Raw genomic sequence first — 25,353 nt, forward strand, 5'->3', positions numbered from 1 at the left:
TTAAATGCTTCTAAAAGTTACGTCTACTGCCAATATTCAAATCAAGGGCATAGAATGGACGAGAAGAAGTGGCAATTTAAAAGAGTGCTTACTCTGTTAAATCACAAAAAAAATTGCTTCACATAACCAAATACTAATAAACCCTTAACTTAAATTATATTGCTTTGTAGATCGATTTCAAATTCAAAATATTTTATATAGAATTAGTAAATGGATATCCAAAATAATTCCTAATTCTTCTGTGCGAAGCCGAGACAGGCCGCTCAATATTATTTTCATAACTAAACATTTCGGATCTAATACGGAGCTTAAACGAAACAATGCCACATATTCAATGAATGATTTTATCAATACCTATTAAATTAGGGTTGTCGCTATGCGTTTATTTTTATTTTTATAACGTTTACTTCATATGGGCATATAAAAACATTAAACCCGAAATAGGGAACTACAAACAGCAATGCATCGTTCATCTTCATTATTCAAATTCATCAATTCATCATTCCATTATAGCAGTTATAATTAATTAACAAATAAGTTTCGTGAAACGACACTTCAATATCATCACTTCAAGCATAATATCGCTTCGAACTAATTTCTTCTTCCTTAACATTATTATTAACAAATAGTATTGAATGCATAAATTATTGTATTATATAATGGTGTTAAACTGCAATAGTCGTAAGCGTATTAAACTAAGTATATTTGCGGTTTTCCGGATTAATAAATCATTAATTGGTAAATGGGAGAACGTGACAACCCTATTAATAATTCTATGTTTGAAATACTGTTTGCATTTGTAAATTAATTTGTATTCAAATTCACTACCAAATTAAAACGATTCTTGTTGTTCCATTAAAGGAATTATTGAGTACAGTATTGAATACAATATAATTTATTACATAAATTTTTTTTGTTAAAATAGTCTCATGATTATATGTCAGGTGCTTTTCCACGAACTACCCGCCAGGTCATTTGGGATTTCCTTTTTTTATATAGATGAAATGCATTTGCGCATCGCTTGCCCTCGAAACTAGCAGGGGTAAGTGAAACTTGACCCACACAAGAATCTCTACTTAAGAGAATGCTGACTTCTAAGACCGAGTGACCAGCTAGAATACCCATTAAAACCACCTTGGGTAGTTCCTACAAGGCCGTAAGCGAAAGCGACCCAGGAGTCTCTCCAACGCGGCCGCGTCGCCTCCTCCTGGGTCGCTTTCGTATTCTACCGGGGCCATAGGTTGTACCCAAGGCTAGGACGAACTATGGAATAATGGTAATTGTTACTTAGGGAGCGCAATTTTAAATAGCGTCCCTAATACTGTTAACAGTGTGCACTCACCTTTAAAAACATCATATAGGTACATATAGCCTCAATACTAAGGGTATTAAGTGCTACACAGGCACAAGCGTTGCTCACAAACAAACATAAACACATTTTAAGCATTCTATAATCTTTTTTGAAATATCTATACATTATGAAATTTGGAAGATTAAATAAATAATCATTTATGGCTCAATTAAACGCATAATTATCATGTATCAGAGATTCTCGTGCCTGCAATAGGTCCCTGAAAAGGTACTCAGGCACAGAACTCACTAACGATTCTGGCTGTTAATGATAATTGAAATACTTTAGCTGAAATCAACACACGAAATTGGTCTTTCAGCATTTTTCTACTAAGTTTGATATTTGCAAGCAGGGCATTATGTCTGAAATTAAGTGTAAAACTCCACTAAAAATAGTACCGGAAGTCCTTTAAATACTAATGGTTTTTGATTTTGGAAGTAACCTTAATCTATATCCACTTGAAATGTGAATTTCGATTCATCCAATTATTAGAGTTAATTTCTTATAAGTGTAATTAAAAAAATAGAAGTATATAAACTACTATAGGTCTTTATATATCGCTCTTTATATACAGCAACCAAATTAGAGAATACAAAAGTAATACTTAATAACCTTAAAAAATATAATATAATAACTAAAATATATTATTAAAAGGAGTCCCTTTAGCCAAGGTTCCGAAGATAATGGTAGCGTTTCCCCTTTGAATGGATAGACTAATTCTTGGTCCGTGGTAGCTGCCAGCTCTTCGGTCTTCTGTGATATTGACTAACCTATTTGCTATTTCCTTTCAAAGCCTTATATATATTATGACGATATTTTCGGAGTAGTTGTCGCCCGGGCCCGGCGGGAGACGCTAACCCTTTAAGGTAATTATGTCCCTTTTTAAGAAAGGGGAGATTTCGACACTCCCCTGCTGCTTAGCCACTCGGTCACATATCTGCCTGATTGCGTGTCTGATAGGCTAGGATGTAGGGGTCCCTGTTTATAAAAAATAAAAAAATAAAAAGCCTCGACACTGAATGAACCAAAATCATATTCGGAGCCTTTACCCTGTATTTGCATGCTTTAGGTTTTCAGCCGCTTCAATATAATAATTAAATTAATTTTCGATTTAAATCAACTATACAATTTTCACTGTAGTTACTAATGAGTTATTAATGTCAAGAAGAAGCTTTGTCATATGCCGGATACTACAAGGTTTACCACAGGGCGTTATTCTACCCGGAATGCATATATTATTTGCTAATTGGGTGCCACTCAGTGAGGGAATCTAACCATGTTTATACAGGTAGTCTTCATTGTAAATGTTAATGCAGGGAAAAGCTCTCCTAATGGCTGTAATCCCTTACGCGCCAGTATACTTGACTATATTTTAGTAACTAAACTTTGATATTAGCGAAAATATTATGTACAGTGTAGATAGATACATCGATATAGATTTACTTTATTTACTACTATCGTTGAAAATTGTAACTGCCATGCTAGTATATTTTTTGTATACATACGTGCTTTATTCATCCAACAAATGTAGCTTACAACAACAAATTAAGCCATGAAGTGCTAAGCTTTAAAAAAGTTAAATAACCAAAGAAACTAGTACAAAAAAACAAGTACAGCCTTGCGATTCTGTAACTCACTTTTCGAACTCTCACAGAGGTTTTCGCAGCGGCGGTCGCGCACAAAACAGTCGTGAAGCAGTCATTCTATGATTTGGCATCCTGATAAGGAGGGAGCTTGTAGTTTATTGTTTAAGAATCGCAAGGCAGCTTCAGGATTAGGTACTGTAATAGACTTTTTAGTAGTTTCCTTGCTTACAGATGCTTTGGCTGGCCTTGGACCTTCCTAACAATATGGTATGTTCTGTCACTTTAACCATATCTAAAACTACCCCATATGATTAATAATGTCAAAAACAATCCGCGGTTTGAACTCTATACAGCTGATTCTTATTCTGATTCTGATTCTGATTTATTGTTTATCAGAATGCCAAATCATAAAATGACTGCTTCACGACTGATTTGAGCGCGACCGCCGCTGTGAAAACCGCTGTGTGAGTTCGAAAAGTGAGTTACAGAATCGCAAGGCTGGATACAAAATTTTGCGAGCACTACGTACAAGTAGAAGGGTAAAAATATATAATTTTACAGCAAGCTAAAGTGTAGTGGAAAGCAATTTTCACTTCAACACACGTTTTGAGTGCAATCATAACTCATGTCTGGATTGCTTTGGCCTCACTTTCTTTATGCAAGTGCCGACTATGCAATATTCAAGATGTACTTATTCCTCTTCGTACTCATTTCAATTAGATTATGTGGACCAAGTCTCTTTGTATCCAACTTTTTAATATTTTTAGACAAAAAATAAATCAAAATTTTTAGTTTTTACCTTTAGGGCGTTAGTATAACCGTCAAAGCAACAACCACCCATCTAACATTTCATATAATTTTATGCTTTGTACACGATGTAGGAAAGTTATATTCTTAAATAAATATAGTTTAAAAAAACTAAAAAACACGCTTTTAAAGCACATCAAACTAAAAAGTGAAAAATAATTCCTAATTTAGGCTAAAAATGGTAATGAACAAAAAATACTGGTATTATTGTGTAAAGCATTATTTTTCACTTTTTAGATTGATGTGCTTTAAAAGCGTGTTTTTTAGTTTATTTTAACTATATTTAATTTCCACTTTTTAGTCCTAGCAGCAATACGTGTTGTCTCAATTTAACCGAATTGCTTTGTGGACTTAAAAAAAATCAATGTTTTTTCGAGATAAACCTATGAAATTATTAAATTGTCGCTGATTCTTTATAAGTGTACAAAGTTTGAATTAAATCTGTCCGTTTAAAGTGGGTCAAAATCGAGTCCGAAGGAGGCGGTTACATACATACATACATACAGGTGAAGCTAATATAAAGCGTGTAAAAATCTAAGGATGTCATTACAGGTTTTGGTATAAAACATGAGATGTTACTTAGTAAATAAGTTATGCAAATTAATCAGTGTCCTTTAATTTTCACCCTATGTATCATTTATTATCTGGTGCATATTCTTTGAAACTCGGTCACTCAATAGTTTATAAAAAAAGCCCTAGATATGAGTTTTGGATTCAGTTGAATAGATACCTAAGATTATCGTCTTTGGCCGTTTGAAGTTTTAATGAATGATCGTTAAATGTGCGCATATCCAAACTATCATTATGTACATGCTAGATGGATTATGACAATTTACCAGCAATACTGTTTTTCCATAATAGCTTCGATGTAAGATTAAGAATAAATTACGAATTTCCTGAGCTAAAAAGCCTTTTAGTGAACAACATTTCAAAATTGACACATGAATCCAAGCCTTCAAGTTTTATTACATTAAGAATTATCTCACAACTAAGGGTCGATTCGACCAAACTTCAATTTATACACGAGTAACTATACCACGAATAACCTATTCCATGATTTTAATCTCGAGTAAATCCATAGTCGTTTGTCCACGTAATCGATAGTATAATTGCGCTAGGAATAACAATACGCGAATAGCAAAGAGAATGGTGAACGAAAATAAAACTCGGCAAATAAATGTTGTACTACAACGGGACAGTGTAAGAGCATACATCATGTCAACTCGATTTTGCCGTATTATTTTGTGAAAAAGTAGCTTTTAACAGGTGTCAAACGCCAACAAAAAGTTTTTATTTGTTGTTTGTTTGAGGCTATCGTCTAAAAAGGAACTTCTGTTGAGCCTAGTTGAATTTCATTATAATATTATAGAAAATAAAAAATCTACAAATAAATAAATAAATAATAAATTGTTTAAACGTTTTATTATACAATGCCAGACTATAAATTTAGTACATTGGGTTGACTTGAAATTAAAACACAGAATACATATTTGTGAAATGACAGAAATCAGCTGATTGGACTGACTGACGCCATTAAATTATTCTAGGAATAGCTGTTATTCCGTGCGAAACGGCGGTATAGTAATAATCCCCGAATAGGCCCACTATTCTTAGAATTTGTAGATGGTAAAACGTAAACTTGATTTACTCTAGATTAACTGACGATTTATTCTAAGATTAAGATTTACTCTTGTTTGGTCGAATCGACCCTAAGAGATTAAGTAAGACATTGAATTGTTATTATTTTATCCCGAAATAAACTCCCTAACTGTCCAAAGTTAGACGCGTTGTCATTCTACCAAACTTTATTAAAGGAAAAAGTCAGTATCCAAGATATTTAATAACAAAAGTAAATACTACTACAACACAAGCTGTCTAAAACAGTAATTTCGAGTAAAACACTCGGAAAAGCGAAATTACTATTGTAGAACCAAATATACCTTTATATTAAACGTTGGAACTTGTATAGTGTAAAATGATAACGTAATTCACTTTATAAAATATTAAGGAATTTATATCAGCTTATGTGTTCATTGATAATTTTATTTGACTAGTTATAAAGATGAAGTAGCACAGATGCGGCAATTACTGTTAATACTCTAGTAGATATTATGTTTAAAAAGATGAGAAAATTTTTAATTTTGATTTTTTTTTAATGTATTAAAATGTATAAAAAAGTAAGAACTACTTCTTCATGACTGAGATTTAGCTGTTAACAACTTAAATTATCGGATATCCTTGAATAAGATGCCGGTCCACTTCCGTAAGGTCCATACCTCATAAGAAAATTCAAAACTGTATTGAAATCAAAAAGTAACCAAATAAACCTTTTACGTATACGCACAACGGACCAAATGGGCGTCTAAGTGATAAAACTGAGTCCACAATACATACATACTACCTAGTTACTGTTTTGCTGCTGTTTTAACCATGTATTATTCTTTGTTACATGGGTGGGTCTACATTTTCTAATCTTTGACACTTTCTTGATCTAAAGAGCACATCTTAAACAATATCATAATATTAAACATATACTGTAGCAGACATTAAATAACAGTGACATAGCGAGAATACGATATAACTATTTATACATACAAAGATGACGCTCGACGAGTATAAAAAAGTGCCTACAAAAGAGGTACTGGAAAATGGTGCAGGTACGTGTACATTTCACTATATTTAATTTTAAAGACTAAACCTAAAGGAGTGAATTCTCAATAATACTTTTTATGCTCTACCAATAAACAGTATTCGTCAAGAGTCGCTTAGAAGACTCTAAGAATAATATTCAGGGTGGAAACTTAGCGCTAAATATGACTACTGTATAGCAAAGATAATTCAAGTATTGTATTGTCTTTGCTTGTATATTGTATTATACGTTTTTTGATATTCGACAGACATATTTCGCGCTAATCTATTCTTATACCTATTTGAGCCCTTTGTATTATAGTAAAGAAAGATATTAGTAAGTCCAAGTGTTTGGTTTTCATCTAGGACTTGTGTTATTATTCCAAGACTTACTTTGCATTGCATTTTGTGAAAACTTTGTATATTACAGAGTTGATACTTATTGATCTATAGTTTCCAATATATGTGGTGTGGGTATATGTTATTATTAAATATTGGTACAAACAATCTGGTTTTATAATTGTTTTATTTGAGCCGTTTTTTTCTTGTGATTTCGCTGAGCAGATGTTTTTTGTATAAGAAAGTAAACTATTTCATAGAGATCACTTGTCGTTAGTGTTGTCGATTTATTATAAATAATTCCATTCAATATTTTTGTATTACAGAAAAGACTTCGGTCCCACCCGTGTATGGTTATGGAGTGCGACATGTTCAAGCTTTCTTTATGTTTGTCGCATACGCACTGGCTTACCTTGCGCGTGCGCATTTGGGTGTCACCGTGGTAGCAATGACCGATGAAGTTAAGAACATTAATGAAAATACTACTATAGTAAATGGAACGAACTTCACTTTAAACAGTGCATTAAATAGCAGCCTAACTGAGGATAGTGTATGGAATATTTATAGAGTAAGTGGTCTACTTAATAAAACATTCAATCAGTTTTAGTATACTGTTCAAGTTAAAGCAGTCGTTGTTATTTATTAAAAATAAAAAACAATCTAGTGGCATTACCACTTTAATGGGCCTCGGGTATCATCAGTTGTTATATTTTTTATAAAATACTAGCTGACCGGGCAAACGTCGTTTTGCCATGTATATCATTTATAATAAAAATAGGGGTTGATCGTAGAGGGGTGAAAATTAGGGGTTGTATGTATTTTTTAATGTTGTCATAAAAAAATAGAAATTGAAAATTTTGTCTAAAAAATAAAAAATAAAAATTTAGGGGTGGACTACACCTAACATTTAGGGGGATGAAAAATAGATGTTGGCCGATTCTCATAGATACCGGATAAGCACAAAAAATTTCATCAAAATCGGTCAAGCCGTTTCGGAGGAGTATGGCAACGAAAACTGTGACACGAGAATTTTATATATTAGATTTGTCGATTTAAGATCTGAATAATGCCAATTTCCTTAGAGTGTTAATTTTATGAGCCAATGGTAAAATGTCCAGGTTCGTAAGTGGAATTAAATCGGTCGACTGCAGGGTTGAGAGTTTCAAGCTCTTCTGTATTGATGTACAACATGAATATGATGTTACAGAAAGAGACGTTACTTTAGTTAATAATGTTGTTTATGATGTAATTAAACTAATCTTTTTAATTGTAAGATATCTTAAATAATAGTAAAATAACCTTTTCAAGACAAGTATACCACCAATGTTGAGGAACACTTCGATGAATGTTGCATAGTTATGCGCCTTGTAATCTTCTCTCTAAATTAATTTGCAAGCCATAGTTATGCATACTCTACATTAGTGAATTTCCATATTAATGCGAATAGTGAGTTAGCGTAACAACATACATTGCATTCACATATTAACAATGGCTAGTAAATAATAGCGGAGAGTTGATGTGGACTCGCAACCAAAACTCGCTATACACGGGACACGGTAACAGCGAAATCTTGTCCGTGCATTCTACCGTTCATCGTTGGTTCTCCGCGGGCATGTATGACCTTGTTACATCGGATCATTCGCAAATAGTCTAATCCGACTTGGTATATTGAGCTGGGGGAGGTCGACTCCAGTACGTCTAGAGATGTATCTGCATCTCTTTTAGATGCATGGATCCCGCTTAGACGTCTTTGAGCCTAGAAATTAGTAGGGGCGATAATTTTGACTTCCCTGGCCCTTTTCAATTTTTTTTATTCATGACTGTATTGCAATAGTTTTGAAAACTTTCCTGCAGGCTTCGTCATTTGCACCAAGGATCGCCGTTACGTCACACACTCAGTAAATCATATTTATGCTAACAAAGATAATAGTAATACCCTAAGTACCTACTAAACAGACATTACCTAATTACTACATAAAATAAATTCAATACAAAAAGATTACTATATTATTACGATATTAATAAAATATAATATACGGCATACAGACGTAATGCTAGAAGACTCTAGCATCAGTCGGCATGACAAAGGTTCTAAAAAGGATAAATGTTTCTATAGACACAGCAATTTGTCGGCTACGTGTCCCTTTTAACATCACTAAAATCACAGTATAAATGATTTTTAAGCATAATAGATAATACCTAACTATGTGCCATTATTATATATTAGTGTACGAGCCAAGGCTGTACATTTTACTCGCTCAGGCTTCCTTATTTTATAAGCTTAATTATTCCCTATGCAAGTACGTGCCAGGGCTCGTACATTCCGATCATCTACAACCGTGATGTTTTTATAAGTACGTGCCAGGGCTCGTACATTCCAATCATCCACGAGCGTGATGTTTTTATTATGTAAGTACGTGCTCTGGCTGTACAGTTTGATCATTTATAAGCATGACGATTTCCTACAATCGTCGGAGTCACGCCCCGAGAGTATAGCCCGACGCAGGCACTCTCTTCGACTGTTACTATGCAGTCATTCGTAATTAACTAAATCGTTGGAGTTTCAACCCGGGAGCATAGCCAGACGTAGGCACTCTCTCTGTTTGTTAGATTGCACTTATTATATAGCAATTAACATAATAGTTATTAATCCGCTCATATTCTATTGTATAACGCGAGTGATAAATATAGAGTAAGTTCAATTTATTCTATTATTTCGAACCCCTGATGACCCAGGAACCGTACATTTTGGTCCTTCGAGCTATCCGGGAATAGCGGGTCTTTCGCGTACAGTTGATCGCGTTCGCGTTTTTCTCCGTCATCCTGAAGATCGGCGCCGTGGAAAAACATCCCACTGCTGGTTTGTTGGGTCGTCAAGCAAGTAAGAAAATATCATCCGCATCAATAGAAAAGAGGAGAGCAAGGAGAAGGAGGATCCATAGCGGTCGAAAAGGGAGGTAAGCGACAGGAAGTCCACTCCCAGCATTTTTTAAGGACCCATAGCGGTCAAATAGGGAGGCAGGCGACAGGAAGTCCACTCCCAGCATTTTTTAAGGACCCATAGCGGTCAGATAGGGAGGCAAGCGACAGTGAGCCCGCTCCCAGCATTTTTAAGGACCCACAGCGGTCAAAAAGTATATCAGCGTCCTTTGAACCTAGAAGAAGGCAACGGACGTAAATCTTCAACATACGGAGGCATCTACAGTAAGTCCTTTCCATTTGTTTTGAGCACTATATTTCTGAGAATTATCTCATTTGTGAGCATAAATTTACTAAGAATGATCTGAAGCATTCATTGAGCATTTTATCACGTATAAGCATTTAAGAATTTATAATGCAATATTTACAAAGCGTTTAGTTAATTATTATATTAAGCATAATGGAGAATTTATTCCAAGCTTCGTTTACCGACGGTCTGAAAACCATCAGGCATTCAAGAAAAACCGAAGAGTTGCTTCGCAAACAAGCATATTTATTTAGGTCGCTTGATAAGATTTTTGAACTATCAAATGTATACTCCGAATCCGACAAAGATGAACTTGAAGGAGCGCTAGACGAAATAAAGTGGCATTGGGATTTAATTTTTAAAACCCATATCGACATACTTGTTGATCATGGCGGATCCTACTCTGAGTATGAAAATATATATTACGAGAAGCAAGCTATATGTAGGCGCCAAAAGAGAGAGATATATCTCAAATTAGAAACGCATATGGATTCACCGGTACTTTATTCACATAATTCGGAAAATTCATCATTATATGCCTTGGAAACAGCTAATAATCAAACCCGGGAATATTTAAATACAGAACAACAGCGACCTTCATCAAATTTTAGCATCAGCAAAAATTCGCTGTCAACGCATTTCGATTTACAAGGTCAAGGAAATGCAAATTTAAATTGTAATTCTACGCAAGCAGAGCAATCATTTCAATATAAATCGGACAAGAAAATCTCTTCGTCTTCGGCAATGGTGGAAGGTTTAGCAGAAAGTGGTAACAATCAGCAGATACCATCAAGCATAGCAACGATGCCAATACAGAAAACCACTGAAGTGCAGCAGGAAACATCGATAGTGGCCTCAGGAGAAGCCACCCGGGACCGGACACCGGTTAGGTAGTGCAAGGGACCATGAGCTATGGGACCTAGTGTTAGTGATAGTGCTGTGATTAAAAGTGTTAGCGTAAGCCTAGAGACTGTTAAGCATAATATAATGGATTCATCTTGTAAAGCACTACATATTCATCTTGCACTTTTTCCTGGGGGAGTATGTACGAGCCAAGGCTGTACATCTTGCACTTTTGCCTGGGGGAGTATGTACGAGCCAAGGCTGTACATTTTACTCGCTCAGGCTTCCTTATTTTATAAGCTTAATTATTCCCTATGCAAGTACGTGCCAGGGCTCGTACATTCCGATCATCTACAACCGTGATGTTTTTATAAGTACGTGCCAGGGCTCGTACATTCCAATCATCCACGAGCGTGATGTTTTTATTATGTAAGTACGTGCTCTGGCTGTACAGTTTGATCATTTATAAGCATGACGATTTCCTACAATCGTCGGAGTCACGCCCCGAGAGTATAGCCCGACGCAGGCACTCTCTTCGACTGTTACTATGCAGTCATTCGTAATTAACTAAATCGTTGGAGTTTCAACCCGGGAGCATAGCCAGACGTAGGCACTCTCTCTGTTTGTTAGATTGCACTTATTATATAGCAATTAACATAATAGTTATTAATCCGCTCATATTCTATTGTATAACGCGAGTGATAAATATAGAGTAAGTTCAATTTATTCTATTATTTCGAACCCCTGATGACCCAGGAACCGTACAATTAGTACTAGCTGGCCTGGCGAACATCGTACCGCCTAACAGTCGATTCTTTATTTTTTTTAAATACTTATTCTGCTATTCGGGACACCGGTCTAGCCAAGATAAAAAAAGAAAGTTGATAAGACAACAAATACATTATGTCAAAAAATAAAAATTTACCTTCCCGGAACCCCTCCACTAACACTCGAACTTTATGATATGGTATTAAAGTTCAAATTGACTTTTAAGTATTATTACGAATATTATGTATGGGAATATAGAAAAGTGTTGTTGTTAGTTTTTTTTTTTTAATTTTTCTTTCCGTAAGAACCATCCTCGTACTTCAAAGAATATTATAAAAAAAGAATTGGCCAAATCGGTCAAGCCGTTTTCTAGTCTAGTCGACAAGTTGAAAATGGAACAAAATAGAGATACTACTCCTAAAATTATGTGCGATAGCTCATTGGAACCGGAATGACGTCTAGAAAAATGTGCTAAAAGCGTGTATTAGCACATAAAAAATTGCAAAAGTTATAGACCATTAAAGATGAAAAAATAATGGCATTTAGTTTTTTGCCAATATTTAATAAACTATTAATATTTAAGAAATTTCAAATAAAGATTCTGAAAGAGGAGGAAATTTCTAATAAAAAACTCCTGACTCCCAGAACTCTATCTCCATTATTTATAATGTTAATTTAACGCTGAAAATAGGTCTGCGGGTGACATTTTTAGGATTCGCGCGTGGCGTCAAAAGCGACTACGGCACATTAATTAATTTATTTAAGGTATTGAATATTTTTTTTTAAATTTGAAAAAATTATGGTGTGTTCTGAACACTATAATTAATTTATTCCCGTTGAAAATTTTACTTAAAGTTAATTTTTCAACAAGTTAAATAATTGTTAACTAACGAAATTTTCTCGAACGACCGTCTTAATTGTAAGTGAAAAAAAATGTTTAAATAATGGTCGTAAAAATATTTCGCTTCGTAGAGCCTTTCTTACATACATACTTAACAAGATCGTGCCATAAAAGTTAAAAAAATATTTATACTTTGTTTATAACAATTTTTTTACTTAAACAAAAACTTAAAAATCCATGTAATGATGTTAAAAAAAAAATTTTTTTTCTCAATCATCATATAATCGTTTTTTTATTAATACAAGATATTTATTAATTTGCAAAAAAAAAAATTCCCGCCATTTGTTGATAAAATTTTTTTAAACAAATTGATTAAATCAATATTTAAAAAAAAAAAATTAACACAACTTTATTACATTAAAAATTTTATGATTTAAAAAAAAAAATTTTTCCTTAATAACAATTTTTAATTGTTTATAATCGTTTTTTTTAATTTTCTATTGTTTAAATAATTAGTTAAGAAATTTTTTTTTCCTAAAAACCATAATTGACAGTCTTCTATAAAGTAACAGAAAAAAAAAATTTTTTAATCAACAATTCTATTGTTTATTAACTTACCAATTTGTTATAAACAAATATTCAACTTTGGTTTATTTTTTTTCTAAAACTTCTAAAATTAACAAAAACAACCATATATAACAAAGTATAGAAAAAAATTTTTTTTAATTTTAAATAAAAGTAATATTCATGATAATCAAAAAATTTACAAAAAAATTTTTTCGATACTTTGTTATATATGGTTGTTTTTGTTAATTTTAGAAGTTTTAGAAAAAAAATAAACCAAAGTTGAATATTTGTTTATAACAAATTGGTAAGTTAATAAACAATAGAATTGTTGATTAAAAAATTTTTTTTTTCTGTTACTTTATAGAAGACTGTCAATTATGGTTTTTAGGAAAAAAAAATTTCTTAACTAATTATTTAAACAATAGAAAATTAAAAAAAACGATTATAAACAATTAAAAATTGTTATTAAGGAAAAGTATTTTTTTTTAAATCATAAAATTTTTAATGTAATAAAGTTGTGTTAAATTTTTTTTTTTAAATATTGATTTAATCAATTTGTTTAAAAAAATTTTATCAACAAATGGCGGGAATTTTTTTTTTTGCAAATTAATAAATATCTTGTATTAATAAAAAAACGATTATATGATGATTGAGAAAAAAAATTTTTTTTTTAACATCATTACATGGATTTTTAAGTTTTTGTTTAAGTAAAAAAATTGTTATAAACAAAGTATAAATATTTTTTTAACTTTTATGGCACGATCTTGTTAAGTATGTATGTAAGAAAGGCTCTACGAAGCGAAATATTTTTACGACCATTATTTAAACAACAATTATTTAACTTGTTGAAAAATTAACTTTAAGTAAAATTTTCAACGGGAATAAATTAATTATAGTGTTCAGAACAGACCATAATTTTTTCAAATTTAAAAAAAAATATTCAATACCTTAAATAAATTAATTAATGTGCCGTAGTCGCTTTTGACGCCACGCGCGAAACCTAAAAATGTCACCCGCAGACCTATTTTCAGCGTTAAATTAACATTATAAATAATGGAGATAGAGTTCTGGGAGTCAGGAGTTTTTTATTAGAAATTTCCTCCTCTTTCAGAATCTTTATTTGAAATTTCTTAAATATTAATAGTTTATTAAATATTGGCAAAAAACTAAATGCCATTATTTTTTCATCTTTAATGGTCTATAACTTTTGCAATTTTTTATGTGCTAATACACGCTTTTAGCACATTTTTCTAGACGTCATTCCGGTTCCAATGAGCTATCGCACATAATTTTAGGAGTAGTATCTCTATTTTGTTCCATTTTCAACTTGTCGACTAGACTATTCATGTTATGTCGTGACAACGGAAAACAGGTTTCATTTTTATATATATATAGATTATGAATTTTTAATCAGTGAACCTTAACAAATTATTTAGTAATTTTGAAATATCTATGGTGGCCAATTGAAATCTAATTTGATGCCAATAAAATAATTATTGTTGTCATTCCTGTAGTTAGTGAATTAAGTAGTAAAGAAATTGTTATCTTAAATAAATACTTAAGAATTTTCTGTTGGCATTCCTAATAAATATTTAAACCAAATCTTATTTTGCATATTATTCTTTTTATAAATTTGAGGAATACTTAAATGATCCTAATCTGTGGGATTGATTTGCTCCAGTTCAAACAATTTGTATGACAATACTTGGCGATTAAAAAGCGTGGCGGAAAGTTTCTTGCCAGTTCTTCTTACCCGCTCTACGCCCTTGACTTGCGAACTGGTAGTAAATGTAAATTTTGAATTAATTTAACTTCTTACTGACAATTCATAAGTGTACTTGTTTACATACATGAATAAAGGTATTTTGAGTTTGAGTTTGCATCCATAACTGTACTGCGTATATTACAGACGTACCAATGGCCAAAATCGACGCAGGAAATGGTGCTGTCTTCGTTTTTTGTGGGCTATGCCGTTATGACATTTGCAAGTGGGATAATTTGTCAGAAATGGGGTGGTAAGATACCACTACAAATTGCTATGTTTGTTAATGGAATATTATCGATTTTGTCGCCATGGATTGTTGCTTGGGTAAGATAATTTTGAATTATTGATTTAATTAAAAATTGTTTTGTATCTCAGTAGATTAATTCACTAAACTATTAGACTATCATTCTTTTGTCGTAAATTTAATCTATAGGTACATACGCTCAGAGCATTCAAATTATTTGTGACGTAAAACGCAACGCTGATGTGCTACCTCTACTTAGGGTCTGTTTCACAATGTACGGAAAAATTCTACATAAGTTCCAAATTAGCTATTTATTACTTATTGGTAGGATAAACACTATTGTTGCGTTTCACGACTGTCAGATAGCGCTATTCGTCACATAAAGTCCATCATAATCTATGAGTCCGTTGAATGTCAAATAGCACAATTTATCTTACAAATAATTTATGTGTTGCATAGCTATTTGGTACTTTATCCAGACATTGTGAAACAGACCCTAAAACTTTTATACTGTATTGCACGCTGTATTTAACACTATATGTATAAGATATTTGTATGCAATCTCACAGCGCTCGCGCTCCTAGTAACCACTGACCGCAACCGCGCAGTATAAAGAATTGTCTTACATAAATTAGTTTTACTTATAAAATGTTTTATTTACTTTAACAATATTATTATTTCAGGGAGGCTGGAAGGCACTATCAGTCTGCCGCATACTGCAAGGATTATCTCAAGGTGGTATGCTTCCAGGCATACACACGTTATTAGCTAATTGGGTACCGATAAGTGAGCGTGGTAGTTTAAGCAGCTACGTTTATACAGGTATACCAAGTTTTTGAATAAATTGCCTAGCATGTTTCAAATCAAATCAAATCAAAATACGTTTATTCAATTTAGATGCTTCTTAGAGCATGCTTATGAATGTCAACAACGTTTACAAAATTCACGAAAGAGCAGGACTACGCCATCCGTTCGCAAAACTACCAGGAGGCCTTGTTCTGAGAAGAACGGGCAAGAAACTCAGCAAGTTTTGCCCTCCCTTTACATTACAATTATTCAAAGGAAAATGTCATAAACCACAACGTCACAAAAAAATAAAAATCTGTTCTGTGATTTACCACATTCACCATTAAACACATATTCATAACACTTCAATGATAACAAATCAAATTATAAGAATATAATTAGAACTATTGCCAAGCGTTTTTATCTTCCAGGTAGTCATTGACTGTGTAGTAACCTTTACACATTAAGGTTTTTTTGATATGTGTTTTGAATCTGTTTAAAGGCAGTTCCAATATTTCACTAGGAATCATGTTATAGCAGCGTATACTTAGGCCCATAAATGAAGTATTTAGAACGACTATTAACTTAACTTTAGGAAACTGTTAACTTTTGTCTGCTTCCTTTAATCAATAATTTACTAATCTAGCTGATACCTGATGATCAAGGAACAATTCATGTACCTGATGCTCTAGATACACCGTTGTCGAGCCTCATTTTAATTTACGTAAATGACTTTGAGACGGCTGTAATTTTGAAATACACAATTCAGCGGTTGGGTTTTTGACGCGCGCGGCGGCTAATATACTTATATTATACCCCTTAGACTAGTCTCATACTGTTCTCAAGATTTCATTTATAAAAATATTACTTAAAATATATTTTTTTAGGAATTTATGGGTTGGGAGGGAAGAATTTCGTTTCGAGAACGACTTAAAATTAAAAATGTCGGAAATTCCTAATTTGCGTTTTCGGAAATTTTTGTATTACATAAATTGTTTTAAGTATTTCAAAAAATATTATTTTAACAGAATACTTAGTTATACTAATATTTAGGTTCAGGATTAGGTACAGTATTGGGCTTCCAAATCAGTGGTCTCCTGGCAAACAGTCGCTTTGGCTGGCCGTCAACCTTCTGGACAGTAGGTGTGCTCTGTCTGCTTGGGTTCACTCTTATGACCATATTCAGTTCAGCTACTCCGTTTGATCATAAAACCATTACGGAGGCAGAAAAGAAGTATATTATTGGTGACTCCGGAGAAGGAACGCACACTGTAAGTACCGTATAATAATATAGTATATAGCAAAGACTTCTTTGATTACAGATAATATGTAAGTAAGGGAGCGTTTAAGTATTACGTAATGCAAGTTTTGGAGATTATTGACCCCCCCCCCCCCCCGTGTAGCTCACCGTAACGTTTTTCTGTACCCAAGTACAGTACTGAAACCAAGTATAGTAAAATGTTTCTTGACCACCTAATGACTCTTTATAACTTAAAGTTACCATTATGTGGTGTAAAGTACTGGAAAGTCGAAAATAATATTAACAATAACGTGTAATTACATCCCCAACCCGCATCGTAACGTTTTACAAAAGGCCCCCCCCCCCCCCTCCAAAATTCGTTACGTAATAATTGAACGCTCCCTCATAGTGCCTAACTTAATTATGCTTGTATAGGACAACCATGAGAGGAACGATTAAAAGAAGATTTGTATTTAACATTTAATGCAATTTTCTTAAATTTAATAAGAAAGAAAAGTCATACCTATATTGCCTTTGATTTAATTAAAATGTGTACACAAAAAGTCTTCATCACGCCTTAAATTAACTTATGAAATAATCATAATTCATTTGCACACTTATTTATCTTGCTATATTTTGTTAGACAGAGTTAGATGAATCAAAAAGTTTATCTTTCGACTAACGTATTATAGGGTATATTGCGAGAACAAAAAAGCAAATTCATACAATTCACCCTCTTTCGAATATAATTTTAGATATGTGCGAAAGAGCTAAAACATATTTTGGTTCACCCCACACGTTGCGCCTACGCCCAACGACTTAATTGCCAATGGCGAAAGTTCACTACATCTTCGTAGGTTCTGAAACTAGAGGTCACAGTTCAGCCTTGCGATTCTTTAACTCACTTTTCGATCTCACACAGCGGTTTTCACAGCGGCGGTCACGCTCAAATTAGTTGTCAAGCAGTCATTTTATGATTTGGCATTCTGATAAGGAGGGAGCTTATAGTTTATTGTTTTGTACAGAATCACAAGGCAGTATTCGGTGTGTTTCCATGGTCGTTGTCTATTGGACGCACTTCAGACGCGTGCTATTTGTTAGTGATTTCATTGTGGTGTTTAGATTATTAGTTAGAAAATTATTATAAATGTCAATGGTGATAAGACTTTCATGAAAGTGCTTTCAAGTTTTGTTTTTGGACAATTCTCACCAATTGGCCTTGTCCCATGCTAAGCTGGTGAAGCTTGTGTTATGGGTAGTAGGCAACGGATATACATACATATTATAGATAGATAGACACGAATACATATTTAAATACCCAAGACCTAAGCACAACACCAAATGCTCATCACATCGATGTTTGTCTCAGTCGGGGATAGAACCCTGGACCCATGGATTCGCAGTCAGGGGTTAACCACTAGACCAATGAGCCGTCATGTTGGAAACGTGAATTATACGAAATATTAGACGCCTACATCTATTAAATTTTAGCAGTGTTGCTTATGAAAGCTAGACTTTGTTTTAATATGTAAGGTTACATTCAATACAATAGGTACACAACAACGCCCATAAACATGATTAAGTTAAACATCCTCATACAATATGATACGTATAATGGAATTATTCAAAATGGTTCATGGCATATAAATAACAGTGTATGAAAGAGGAATGTATACAAATTAAAATATCTATAGGCTTTCCGTCTATATGTTACTAACACAGAAACATTCCAGAATCACCGCAATTAGCAGTTCTTATGAACCAATTAAACTAAGCAGCTTTTCCTTAAGTTAAGCTTTTTCGATGAATATTTTATTAGATTATGTTGTGTTCTTCCCTTTTCACCTTGTATAATACGCTATATTGGACCTAAGGATAGAGATAGACCAATCTATTTGATCTTTGGTAATTACATGTTATTTATTAGCACATTAATTTTTCAGCAACCTACAATACCATGGAAAGCGATTTTCACTTCAACACCTGTTTGGAGTGCAATCATAACTCATATTGGGGTCGCCGTTGGCTATACTTTCTTCTTCATGCAAGTGCCGACTTATATGCATGCGATACTTAAAGTAAATGTTAAAAATGTAAGTAGTTGAATTTTTAAGGTATGTAGTTATATATAAATAGTAAATTCTTAATCAGTGCTGGCCTTGAACATTTGGAAAAATTATAAATTCCAGGTAACTCTAAAATTTTAAAATGTGTGATATCTACTCGCGTAATTGAAATTGAGTACTATAGATATTTTTGCCGTATCCCTAACACCCTAATCCATTTTTTACGTTAGTGTATCATCAATATTGTTTTTAATTTTTCAGAGTGGCCTTCTTTCATCTTTACCTTATGTATCATTTGTTATCTGTTGCATCTTCTTTGGATATTTATCTGACGTTCTTGTAAATAAAAATATTCTGACAATGAAAAATGTTAGAAGACTTAGCAACTCTGTGGGTGAGTAATGTTTGTGAGGTTGCAGGAAGTATATTTTTACTGCTTACAATGAAATATAATATTATAATTTTGTACGAAATGCCTGGAGTTTTAAGCATAATATCAGTATGTTTAATCTATGTCAAGTTTTTGACATACGGTAGTCACCTTTAGCTAGTCTTTGAATCTTAACCTCCAAGTGTCTATTAAGTAAAGTATCGGATTAACCAGGTTATACGTATATCTTGCCGATTATCGATATTTGAAACGTAACGTATATATTTACTAGGAAGGCTGTGAAATAGATTATAAATAATGTCGTCATCCTAAAATAAAAGGCATGTCATACAGACAATAAATATCATTTCTCCAAAAGATACCAAATACATGTTCATTAATGGTATTATGAAATTTACATAAAATGAGGGTACCTTCAAAATAAGCATATTATTAAGGTTATTTAGTTTGAATATTCAATGGAAATTCTATCGCTTGGGTTTGGAATTATGGAAAGTAATAATTATTGTCTCAGGTTGGAAGGCACAGAAGCCCACCACTAACTTGCCTAACTGGCATTAACATTTTACGTACATTTTGTAAACTTAAGTAACTTCATATAAGTCCCATAAAAAGTTAAGCATTTCTTTTAACTCAGGAACACTGGGACCAGGGCTATGTATAGTATTAGTGTCGTATACAGAAAACGTGACATTAGCCGTAATCTGTTTCGTGGCTGGTCTTGGAGCGCAGTCTGCAATGCATACGGGTTGGGTGGTAAGTATATACAAATATTGTAAGTATATGAATTGGTAATATTACCAAGTTCATTAGAGAAGGCTAAAGTCGGAAATACACTTACGTGTCGTGGCGTGTCGTGACGCGCCAGAAGCATATTGGTTTCATACATTTAATATGATTAGAAACATATTTGCATGTTGTGTCGTGTCGCAACACGTTCTGTCTATTCATATTAAAATATGCTTCTGGCGCGTCACGACACGCCACGACACGTAAAGCCGGGTCCACATTTGTAGCATGTTGACGTATCACGATCAGTCGTATCGTATCTAGTATCTGTATCATAAATATGGACGCTCATTTTTTCCATGTCGTATATTTAAGGCGTATCTTGTAAAAAACGCGTCCATACTTATCAAATGCTGTATCATGTCAGTGTATCGGCTTTAACTTTACAAATATAGACGCTTCACTTTTCTTCCGATGTATCATGATGCGCGTGTCTTTCAGTGCACCTTTCCCTTCTCGTAATGTTCAGTCATGTCTTCGTTCCCAAACGGTTTAGCCATGTCAGCAATTGCTCACAGTTTGGCGGTGACTAGCGCCTGTTATATTATCATTAATAGTATTTCAAAAAAAGTTAAATCTAGACGTAGACGGCGCTGGAAGTGTTTAGAAACCGAAACAAACATGGTGGAATACCATTGATGCGAGATTTAAAATTTCAGCATACCAGCGGAAAATACAAAAATTTCACTCGCATGTCACCCATTGATGTTGTGTATTCCCTTTGATGATCGCGAAAAAACCGACACAGGATGGTTCGCGGTGTATCAAGTATCGTATCGCGATACAGTATCGTGATACAGTATCAAAATACGTCCATACCACCGATCGTGATACGCGTATCGGATACGAGGTGTATCAAGATACGCGCTTAGTGCGGATCGGGCCGTATCCGATACGGCATGTATCATAAACGGGTATCATTTTGCGTCCAAACTAACGATCATGATACGCGCCGAAGCCACGCAACGGAGATACGATACACCGAAATGCTACAAATGTGGACCCGGCTTTAGTGTGTTTCCGACTTTAGAGTTGCAATCTTACCTTAAAATTCCTCGCTATCGCCAATCTAGTTCGTACATACATATAGTTTTTACTTTATATTAGATTTTGTGTTTTTTATTGTTACTATATAACATACATACAACATAAAGTGTGCTTTATGTTGTATGTATATTAAGCTGTGGTTACTTATTTATGTTTTATTAGGACATTTAAAACAATAATTAAATGAAAAAGGAATTTATTTGACAGGGCTAACATCGGACTCTGAGCAATGGAATAGTCTGCCTTATTGCCTAAATTATGTATTATGTCATTATGTGTAAAAGACGTAAGCCCGAGTAGACCAGTGCAGATAGCCTTTAAAACTAATAAAAAGTGAAAAAAATAATAGTAGGATGAAACCTATTGGAAAGGGAGGATAATATTATAAAAATTAAAGGAAAAATAATTTACGGGCGATCTGAGGTCGGGAAGGGGTAGGGGGGGAGTTTTAAGGGTAAAAAACGGTTTATCTCGATTTCCGGCAAAACTAAAAGTCCTATCGAAGAAAGTTCAATGGCAAAGTTGTAGGTAATAAAAAGATCTAAAACTTTTGAGTTTACACATTTTTCACATACCCTCAAAATTTATGTGAAAAATTCAAAAAACCAAGTTTTTGGTTTTTAATTTTTATCTTTTACAAAAAAAAAAAATTTTTAACGAAATTTGGTGAAAACTTACATTTCTATGTCCCAAATACGCTGTAATTTATTTGATTAAAAATATTTATTTTTTCACCTTATTTTGAATTAATATCGAAAAAACTCCCTAATTTTCAATCGAAAATTCTCCCGTCAAAATATCAGCTTTTTTAAAAAAGTTGGTGTGCTTTCAGTTCGTTGAAATCTCTATTTTCCTATGGTAAAAAAATATATATATTACCATAGTAAATCTTCTCAGAAAATGCAAAAAATCGTATGCAGTAACGCCCAGACCCGTCATCCCTTTCCTTACTTCTCTAAATAATATAAATAAATAATAAATAATGTATATATGAATAAAATGATTAGTATTGAATTAGACAATACAATATTTTCTGATGTATAACACCTAGATGTATATTTCAGGTTAACTACATCGATCTATCGCCCAATTATAGTGGTGCATTGATGGCTATCGGAAATGGTTTAGCGAACTTTTGTGTCTTGGTACTACCAATACTGGTTTCTAATATTGTCACAGACGTGGTAAGTAAATAATAATACAGTGATGCTTCAATCTCGTATGGATCTTGGCTTTTTGAATCTGATTAGTTAGTCGTATAGTATATACTTTTTTTGTATGTTTACCTATTTATAATTATTTCATGTTGTAGGCATCAAGTTTAGGCCCCTTAAGCGGTTAGTCGGTCTTGACTGCAACATGCGGTCCGTCTATGGCCCGCTTTAGTGTTTTTTGGTGTTTTTGTACTACATATTAGGTTATTTCTAATGTTTAAGTAGATAATAATAAAATAGATAAAAATAATGAAACACTTGTTCTCTATATATTTTTATATGAATCACTCAGGCCATTTAACGAGCATCTTAGCACAACGAAACCAAGACAATGACAAGATTGCATTATATTTATGATGACTATCATAATTTGATGGACTGTGAAAATAACGTCATAAATTGGTTTTATATACTTACTAGCTGACCCGGCAAACGTTGTTTTGCCATTTTTGTTATTTCTAGGAAACATTTTTTTAGTTCAAGAAAAAATAATTTTTACTATAATATTTTTATTATAGTAAAAATTATTTTTATAGGGGTTGATCGTAGAGGGGGAGATCGTTAAGATTATTATGTATTTCTGTATCATAAAAAAATAAAAACAAACAGATGTTGTCCGATTCGCAGCCCTAACCGATATGTACACAAAATTTCACGAAAATCGGTGGAGCCATTTCGGAGGAGTTTAACTACAAACACCGTGACACGAGAATTTTATATATTATATTTTATTACCCAGATCATTCGGGTTTTAAGGTTACAACCAAACGCTAATACTTACTATTCAGATGGAGTTAATGATTAGGTTTGAATTGGCACTACTTTCTTTATATAATTTACCCCAATTTCAGACAAATCAAATTCAGTGGAGGATTACGATGTTTTTAATAGGAAGCGTGATGATCCTAGGAAATATCATATTTGTCATCTTCCTTTCGACTGATGTACAACCCTGGAACGAAAGAGTATATACAGGTAATCTCTAAAACTAAGGGTATTAAAACTGAAAAAGGTATATACTAAATATTTTAATAAGGAGATCAGAAATCGTGGCTATGCTAGTCGGCCTCAAGCGCGCCTACGTAATTAGTAGTCAGTTTCTTTGTGTGTTATATCATAGTTAAGAGCACTTTATGGTAGACCAATTTAAAAAATACCTTTATGTATTTTTGTTTGTCTGCTTGGTTTTTTAACAAAAAAAATAACGGTTTCTTAGAAAGGGCGTCGTTAAATCTAACCTATCCATCATCGAAACAAAAATAGCGTGGAGATGATATAATAATTTGACCTATGAATTTAATTAGTAGTTTGTGATCACGGGCGCTTACCTTTTTATATTCTTTTTTTATGTCGGGAGGCAAACGGGCAGGAGGCTCAACTGTGCCCTGAAATTAGTAAATGTAAGTGGGAAAGGGTCAGTAAATAAATAAAATCCATGTCCGTTTAACCCTCGCTACCTCACATCAATCTCAATATATTGGCGATTTATCTAAACTCCTTCGAGACTATCGTTAATATAAAAATAATAATAATAAGTTATGCGTGTCAAAAGTCCTGCTATATCGAAGGTTTATTAACAGTTTCATATTAACGCGAAGTACTGAAAGAACAACTATTATTGACGTAGTCGGATAGGAGTAACAACATGATATCGAATCAGTAACAAGTATCTTCTAAGACTTACATGTTACGAAATACTTAACGTAACTATCGAAAGTTTGCTATGTGCTAACCTACACAATGACCGCTGGGTATTATTCTTAGAGTTATCTTATACTAACTGTGTGGTAAATTGCTACACTATTTTTATTTGACGTTAAGGAAGCAACGGTCAGTCTAGTAGTAGGTACTCAATCAGATTAAAACAATGATGCTCTACACATTAGTTTTTTGTTTTATTTGATCTTGCTTGCCTTTGTAGCTTTGTCAAGCTTTGCCATGGTAGTCTACCAAATGATTGTTGTCGATAGAAACGTATCACTCTCTGGGTATTGTCACGTTATATAGAATATATTAGCTCAGTGGAGGTAAGATGTAAAAAAAAGGTGAGCCTCATGCCCGTTTGCCCCTATGTTCTATAAAAAAAAATTTCGTGCAGAGCAATTAATATTACTTAAAATAATTTCTAGGCATTTAAAAACTTCAACTTCTGTGCCGGGAATTAGGTTTTAGTGTGTAAACATTTATCTTAGCTGCTTAACGTCTTCGATAAACAGTTTACAACTGGTTTCTTATGGTAAGGTTAAAATAAATTTAATTGCTATATATTTCAGATTCCAAAGATAACAAACTGAAGAAAGAAAAGGAAGTACTCAAAAGTAACTCATAATTAGGGGAAATACATCCAAGCCTAATAATATAAAGACATATATTTGTATTGTAAAAATATTTTGATTTTTAAATATTGTAATTTTGTGTTTATTGATACATGAAACGTACGTAGTCAAATCGCGACGGTATTCAAAGGTTTTTTTAAAAAGGAAAACTTTATTAAGTAAATTACACTTAATATTCTTAACTTATAGTCGATATGAGACTCTTATTCTAAGTTGGTCGATGTTAGACCCTAATCCTAAGGTGGTCGATGCAAGACCCTATCACTATGGTGGCCGATATTAGACTACCTTTAATATAATTATAATCTTACAGCTAAAACCCCTTACATGATAACTTTGATTCGTGGTACACAATGGAATAATAAGACTAAGCATTGATTGCATTAACGCTTACGGTGCTATTTGGGTATCTGTGTGACATTGTAACTTTTCCCTCCTTAAGCTCGAAATCATCTGAAGAACAATTTTTCGGAGGATGGTTTCGGCCTTGAAATATTATACATGTTTTTATCTTTTTGT

The 25,353-nt window shown here is 33.2% G+C and overlaps 1 protein-coding gene across 1 annotated transcript; it reads left to right on the forward strand.

Annotated features, from left to right (window-relative positions):
* Nucleotides 1–6,261: 6,261 nt before the first annotated feature.
* LOC125048750 (putative inorganic phosphate cotransporter) lies at nt 6,262–24,859 on the forward strand. The gene is made up of 11 exons (XM_047647610.1): nt 6,262–6,401; nt 7,038–7,279; nt 14,866–15,045; nt 15,649–15,787; nt 16,805–17,022; nt 18,935–19,084; nt 19,319–19,451; nt 20,086–20,204; nt 22,349–22,468; nt 23,350–23,473; nt 24,772–24,859. The coding sequence occupies exons 1-11, from the start codon at nt 6,344–6,346 to the stop codon at nt 24,825–24,827; spliced, it is 1,539 nt and encodes a 512-aa protein (XP_047503566.1). The 5' UTR covers nt 6,262–6,343; the 3' UTR covers nt 24,828–24,859.
* The last annotated feature ends 494 nt before the right edge of the window (nt 24,860–25,353 follow it).

The sequence above is a fragment of the Pieris napi genome, chromosome 4, assembly GCF_905475465.1.
Source record: "Pieris napi chromosome 4, ilPieNapi1.2, whole genome shotgun sequence".
Taxonomy (NCBI): Eukaryota; Metazoa; Arthropoda; class Insecta; order Lepidoptera; family Pieridae; genus Pieris; species Pieris napi.

What these genes read in the sequence shown, in the direction of transcription:
- LOC125048750 (XM_047647610.1), top strand. Translation starts at nt 6,344, where the DNA reads ATGACGCTCGACGAGTATAAAAAAGTGCCTACAAAAGAGGTACTGGAA. An exon ending in AAGCAGCTACGTTTATACAG is followed by an intron (nt 15,788 to 16,804) that starts GTATACCAAGTT and finishes ACTAATATTTAG; the next exon opens with GTTCAGGATTAGGTACAGTA. An exon ending in AAGACTTAGCAACTCTGTGG is followed by an intron (nt 19,452 to 20,085) that starts GTGAGTAATGTT and finishes CTTTTAACTCAG; the next exon opens with GAACACTGGGACCAGGGCTA.